General features: G+C 46.7%; 1 protein-coding gene across 1 annotated transcript; it reads right to left on the bottom strand.

Moving 5' to 3' along the window:
* Positions 1–3,090: 3,090 nt before the first annotated feature.
* GJD2 (gap junction protein delta 2) lies at positions 3,091–7,053 on the bottom strand. Its single transcript, XM_058738280.1, has 2 exons — positions 6,444–7,053; positions 3,091–5,346 (listed from the first exon to the last, which is right to left on the bottom strand). Exons 1-2 carry the CDS (start codon positions 6,512–6,514, stop codon positions 4,452–4,454), a joined length of 966 nt encoding a protein of 321 aa, XP_058594263.1. The 5' UTR covers positions 6,515–7,053; the 3' UTR covers positions 3,091–4,451.

Genomic DNA, 7,053 nt, shown 5'->3' with positions numbered 1-7,053 from the left:
CAACAAGTAACAGACAGAGTGACTTTCGTGAAGGCTCAGTGCAAGGTCACTGAGCCAACCAGGAGAAGAGTTTAGTACAGGTTCTTGTGTGAGTGGACACCCAAACTGATTTTTTTTTAATGTTTACTTATTTATTTTGAGAGAGAGAGCACTCATGCAGGGGCGGGGGGGGGGGGGGGGAGCGGGGCGGGGAGGGAGGGTGGTGGCAGAGAGAAGAGACAGAGAATCCCAAGCAGGCCCCATGCTGTCAGTGTAGAGCCCAACACAGGACTCCATCCCATGAACTGTGAGATCGTGACCTGAGCTAAAATCAAGTCAGAAGCTTAACTGACTGAGCCACCCGGGCACCCCTGCACCCTCAATTTTAAATGCATTCCTTTGCCTCTTTCCTCAGAGGTTAGAGAGCACAGCTGTTATCCTTCATTTTTTTTTTTAACCCTTTAAATATTTGAGGACTTAAAAAGTACAAATTTTCTTTCCACAGACTACGTAAGTTCAGCCTGTCCAGGGTTCATACATTGGTGCCCACTTTTTTTTTTTTTAATTTTTTTTTTAACGTTTATTTATTTTTGAGACAGGGAGAGACACAGCATGAACGGGGGAGAGTCAGAGAGAGAGGGAGACACAGAATCTGAAACAGGCTCCAGGCTCTGAGCTGTCAGCACAGAGCCTGACGCAGGGCTTGAACTCACGGACCGCGAGATCATGACCTGAGCCGAAGCCGGATGCCTAACCGACTGAGCCACCCAGGCGCCCCACTTTTTAAACTTTTAAACCCAATTTGTACATTGGCCCCCACTACCCCTCCCAATGCACATGTGTGCACACACACGTACACAAACACTCACACGTAGGCCAAAAGGGTCTTCAGTCACCAAAAGACTCTTAAATCTAAAAGAATATATTGGTGTTGTCCTCTCACAAAGTACAGATTAAGGTCACATCCGTCACATAGCTATGTGAAACATCAAATCATTGGTATATTTTCTTCATTAAGTAGAAAGCAACAGAATCAGACTGACACACATCAGTCATTCCGAGGGATGACTCTACATGCCCAGAGGAAGGTATGTTCCCGCCTCCATTTCTGACAAGTGAATTAATCATTTTTCCATTTGCGGGTATTTGGAAACATCAAGGACCTGAAATAGATCAGCCCCACTGGTAGGGGATACACTTCCGCCAGGAAACACTACCGTTCTTCTAATCTTACATCATGGCATAAATACAACAGCCCTTGTTTTCCACACAGATTCCTACTTCTTTCACACCCAAGCATATGCTAAGAGCTCTCAAACAACACTCTTCCTCCATCTCTGGGAGGTGTTTTAAAACATTTTTAGCTCACCAAACAGAAAATAGAGGAGGATCTGTTTCTTTACTCAAGGATAATAATTTTCAATTGCCTATTTATACTACAGATGGAAACCTATAGACGGAAATAAACATATTTTCATTCTAAAATTGGCATCTGCTCTGCTATAGTTAAAGGGTGGCACAATTGTATTTGAAAAACAATCATCCAGGAAATGCCACATTGCCTCACAATGCTCAGACCAAGTGCTTCTGGAATCAGGTGAATAGCAATAAAGAACTGAAGGAAGAATATTAGCCTACTGAGCGAATGGACCACATGTAGACAGAAAATGCCAAAAATAATAGTGAAATGTGTGATGAAAAAGTAAGACCTTATGAACTATAAGCAAAGGATCAGTCTCCTTTGAAAGACCCCAATAGGCAACGACTGATTGACAGTGTACAACTGTGCTGTATAATACAGTAGCAACTAACCATACATGGCTATTTAAATTAATTAAGATTAAACAAAGCTAGAAATTCAGTTCATCAGTTGCACTACCCACATTTTAAGAGCTCAATGGCCACATGTAGCCAGTTGTTCCCATACCGAGCAACATAGATAGTAGAAATTTCCATCATTACACAAAGTTGTATTGGACAGTGGTGCTCTGGAGGGTTCTGTTTGACTATTGGGTTAGCATCATTTTATTTTTATTTCTCTTATTTTTTCATTGTATTATTTCTTTTTTTTTTTTCAACGTTTTTTATTTATTTTTGGGACAGACAGAGACAGAGCATGAACGGGGGAGGGGCAGAGAGAGAGGGAGACACAGAATCGGAAACAGGCTCCAGGCTCTGAGCCATCAGCCCAGAGCCCGACGCGGGGCTCGAACTCACGGACCGCGAGATCGTGACCTGGCTGAAGTCGGACGCCTAACCGACTGCGCCACCCAGGCGCCCCTCATTGTATTATTTCTTAAGTGGGCTCCATACCTAGCATGGAGCCCAGTGTGGGGCTTTAACTTACAACTCTGAGATCAAGACCTGAGCTAAGATCAAGAGTCTGACACTTAACCGACTGAGCGACCCAGGTAACTTGGGTTAGCACCATTTTATACATCAGGCCTTAAAGAGATGATGGGGAGCACAGCACACCTGCTAGATGTGACGGTCCATGGCAGAAAAGTATGGCGGAAAGGAAAAATATTTAACTCGTGGAATTGACCCAATATGATATAGTGTTGGCATTTTATTACAAGAAATATCCTTAGACAAGCAGAGAAATCTTGGGCTAAAATGGAAAGTTGTTAGTAAATCCTACTATTTGAATACTTCATCACAGTCTTCTCAGCATTCCAAAATGTACCAGCCTCTTCTTTTTTTTTTTTTTTTTAATTTTTTTTTTTCAACGTTTTTTATTTATTTTTGGGACAGAGAGAGACAGAGCATGAACGGGGGAGGGGCAGAGAGAGAGGGAGACACAGAATTGGAAACAGGCTCCAGGCTCCGAGCCATCGGCCCAGAGCCTGACGCGGGGCTCGAACTCACGGACCGTGAGATCGTGACCTGGCTGAAGTCGGACGCTTAACCGACTGCGCCACCCAGGCGCCCCTGTACCAGCCTCTTCTCATCCGTTAGCGGCTGATTGGACTTTATTGGTCATCCATTTTTCAGTTCCTGCCCCCAATGTTGTGCTCTTTCGAACATGAAACAAAACACTTTCGAACATACATATAAATAAATAGAACCCCAATCAAAATAGAAAAATAAAGATTCTTCCCTAATTTACGAAAAAAAAAAGGCAAGAACTTTATTTTAAACAAATCCTCAGTTGTGTGTTACACCATGTCCATACCTAAATCAAAAATCATAAATGATAATGCAAAGGAAATTGGGGGCTTCATAAAAGCAATTATTCAAATATTATTCTCAGCCAGTGCTTTAACTAAATACACAGTGGATGTAAAAGGTATAATATGGCACTTAAATAAGAGCAAAGAGAAGGAAACATATTCACAGTCCAAAGAAACAGGTTTTTGAACCTTTGGTATACGTCTCAAATACACATCCGTAAACACATGTTAGCCAATAGTGTTTCCAGGTTTCTTAAGCTAGTGATTAAGTGTGTGTTTCAAAAATAACTGATAAAATAATAAATTGGGATTGACATGGGCTGATTAAGGTCTCTGGTGTGAGCACACAGGTAAATTCAAACCATGGCAAAATGAAGTATAAGAAAATGAATGGAATACACCAGTTAGAAATTCTGTGGCTCAAGTAGACACCCTTGATATCAACAACAACAACAAAATATTTTTAATGCTAGCCAAAGTCCACAAGCCGGAAGGCAGAAGTATCCCAAAGCTCATAGCCACATGCCTAACAGTGCAACGACCATCTCACAGAAGTGTTATACTTGCATATTGCAATTCCCTCCCTCCCACCCAAACCCTGCCCCTAATAAACAGCACCAGTGCAGTTTGAATTAGAAAATTGGAAATACAGAGACATTCCTAAGGTTTTCATAATGACTAAGGGCTTGTCAGATGGGGCTTGAATGCGAACCTCTGCCATGGTCAATCTCCAAAAAGCACCCCATATAATTCCCTCTAGCTTGCAGATAAACCATATTAGGTCTACTGTAAGGCTAGATTCAGAAAAAAGCTGGCATGCTATCCTGGGTTGAAGGAGAGGAGCATGCTGATGGGGGAGGTACACGAAAGATGCCTCAAGGATGTTTGTCCTGCAGCCCAGGATGAAGAGACGTGTTGAGATAGGTCACAAATTTTGGACCGATGAAGTATTTGTTAATGCCATTCACCAGGATATTGAGCTCAGTGGAGCTAAGTCTTACTTGGTAGCTGTGCAAGCACACTGTTGGCAGGATCAGACTGGGACATCAACGAAAAGGCCCAAAGAAGTCCGACTCATCCATCTCATCACTCTGCGCAGTGGTCTCTGTAGGAACCAATGGTGTGACCTGTGGTAATGGCTCTACTTTCTCTCCTCTCCCATTGATGCAGGGTCTTCTCTTAACTAGTCTTGTCCTATAGCTCAATGGCAAGCGAGGGCAGATACAGCCACTCTCTCTGAGTAGTCATCTGCCTTGGGGCAGATTTCATTCCCCAGGCCCTATGTGTGAAGCTGCCCCTTCACACATAGGCAGAGTCACTGGACTGAGTCCTGCCAAAATTGGGAACACTGACCCGGGGCAGGTCCTTGTTGCGGATCTCATAGACTGACTTCCTCTTGGCCTGGGCCCCTCGCACGGCCAACTTGATCTTGCGCCATCCCAGGTGGTTGAGTTCAGCCAGGTTGAGCACAACACAGATGCCACTCACGGCAAACATGAACACTAAAAAGACAGTCTTCTCAGTAGGCCGGGACACATAACATTCCACCTCCTTGATGCAGGGGTAGCGGTCACACTCGTACAACCCTGGGACACTGAAGCCATAGAGAAAGTATTGGCCTACCAGAAACCCAATCTCCAGGGCGTTTCTGAACACCACTTGGATAATGTAGAAGCGGGAGATGCCTTCCTGCCTTCGGAGCTTGGATCGTGCAGCAGTGCGCAGCCCTGATGGGTGTGGGGTCAGCTCCTTAACCTCTAAACAATCTGGCTCTGTCTCCTTGCTGGTGTTCTCTGTGTTCTGCAGCACCCCATTGACAATGGCATTTTGCAACTTCTTATCATCTCGTTTGCCACCACCACTGCCTCCACCCCCAGTTCCTCCAGGACCCCCCATGGACTCAGGGGGCTCCCTGTCCAGGGTTAGGAAGACAGTAGAGTAGCGGCGTTCTCGCTGTTTGGCAGACTGGTGCACAGAGTAGGTGATGAAGCAGAGACTCGGGGTACACACCATTATGATCTGGAAGACCCAGTAACGAATGTGGGAGATGGGGAAGGCGCGGTCATAGCAGGCCTGGTTACAGCCGGGCTGCAGGGTGTTGCACACAAACATGGTCTGCTCATCATCGTACACCGTCTCCCCCACAATGGCCACAATGAGGATCCGGAAGATCACCACCACAGTCAACAGGATCCTGAGCAGGGGAAGAGGGAGGGAGAGAGGTTCTCAAGGGTTGAGTCACTGACTTAGGAAACCCCTGTTCCTCCTTTTCCTGCTCTGGTTGGTGTTTGCCAGTCCTTTGACTGAAGAGCTGTCCATCCCTGGTGGTTCTGACCTGGGAAACTAGGAAATCTTTTTTGGCTCTTCCCTTTCTGCTGGTTGCTGGTAGACTGGAAACACTTCATATTACAAGGATCTCAAATTATATATATATATATATATATATATATATATATATATATATATATATATATCCATGTATTGGGCACGGTGTATTTGCAACAAATAGATTTCATCTGCTACATGGAATGCACAGAGGCAAAAAACACACCTTCACTCTGGATATGGCAAATACACATGGAATATCTGAACAGAGAGTACCTGTTTCAAAGTCTACACACAGAGTGTGCATGTAATTATTTCAAGTGGATATTTAATTTACCCTCAGTATAAATACTGAACTTAATGTCTTATATAAACAGACAGCTATGAATGTATATCCACATATATACACGGCTTTTTATAGTGTATATACATATGAGTATATATATACATATGATGACACAAAATATCAATTGGGAGTGTGGGTGTCTGATACTGTAAGTTTTAACAGCCAAATCAGTTTAGGTTGATAAGTATTTCTTGGGAAAAGATACATCTGTTCCAAAGAGCAGATCCATCTCCCCATTTGCCCTTCTCTGTCCAAACACAATCCTGCCTTCCTTGTAGATTCTATTTAGGGAACCGGATGGAGATTGGCTCTGACTCCAGAGAGTGGTGGGGGTACCACGACTGAGCCAACAACTCTTTTTCTAATGGGAGAAGAGTCAACCCCCCAGTGGTGCTTCAGGGGGAAGGGATGGAGAGCTGATCAGGAGCGGCTGGGGGAAGGGGACATCACCGGGCATCAGCATCGGGTGCACAATTACCAGGGGCACAGGCACACGGGCCGAGGACGATGGGAAGGGGCAGTGGATGGGCTGGGGGCTGTTGGGGCTCGGTCTGGACGTGAGAAGGGACTCCCGGGGGTCGCCCGACGGGGCCCGCTGACAGTCGGCTCGGCGCCCTTACCTCCCGATCATAGTGGAGTGCTGCTGCACCGCGGCTTCCAGCAGCCTCTCCAAGATGGTCCATTCCCCCATCGCTGTGCATCCGGAGGCAGCAGACAAAGACTGGGCAGCACCGGGCACGTTCCCGCTCCTGGCCCCTCCCTGGGCCGCACCTCCCGACTGGGAGCGCTTGCCCCCCAATTAAGGAAGCAAACAAATTAAAAAAAAAAAAATCCAGGAATCCCCTCTCCCTTTTATTGCACTTAAAAGAGGGAAATGAGGAAAGAAATCGTAGCGCACCCCGACTGATGGGGCAGCTGGCGCGGTTGGGAGAGCGGGCACTAACCTCCCGCGCCGTCCGGGGATCAGGTCTGGAGCCCACGGATGCCCGGGAGAGGGGCGGGGCGGGGGTGGCAGCGTGCAGGTCCGTGAGCTCTTGGCGGCCCGAGAGAGGTCTCACCCCCTGGGTTGGGGGCCAGGGAAAGGTCCGGGCAGCACCCCCCCGCGCCAGGCACTTCTGCAGGCACCGGGCGCCACTGTGCTGCCTCCTGCGAGGCCTGGGCGCAGCGCGCGGAGCTGGCTGACGGGCTCGGGAATCCGCGGCCGCCGCCTCTAATCCGCCCTTAAGTAGT

This window comes from Neofelis nebulosa, chromosome 7 (genome assembly GCF_028018385.1).
Source record: "Neofelis nebulosa isolate mNeoNeb1 chromosome 7, mNeoNeb1.pri, whole genome shotgun sequence".
Lineage (NCBI taxonomy): Eukaryota > Metazoa > Chordata > Mammalia > Carnivora > Felidae > Neofelis > Neofelis nebulosa.
The sequence above is the reverse complement of the archived record's forward strand: the minus strand, read 5'-3'. Positions and strand labels throughout refer to the sequence as shown.

Excerpts from the sequence above, each read along its gene's own strand:
- GJD2 (XM_058738280.1), bottom strand. The coding sequence starts at position 6,514 with ATGGGGGAATGGACCATCTTGGAGAGGCTGCTGGAAGCCGCGGTGCAG. Across the intron at positions 5,347-6,443 it reads CACTCCACTATGATCGGGAG|GATCCTGTTGACTGTGGTGG; the intron begins GTAAGGGCGCCG and ends TCCCCTGCTCAG.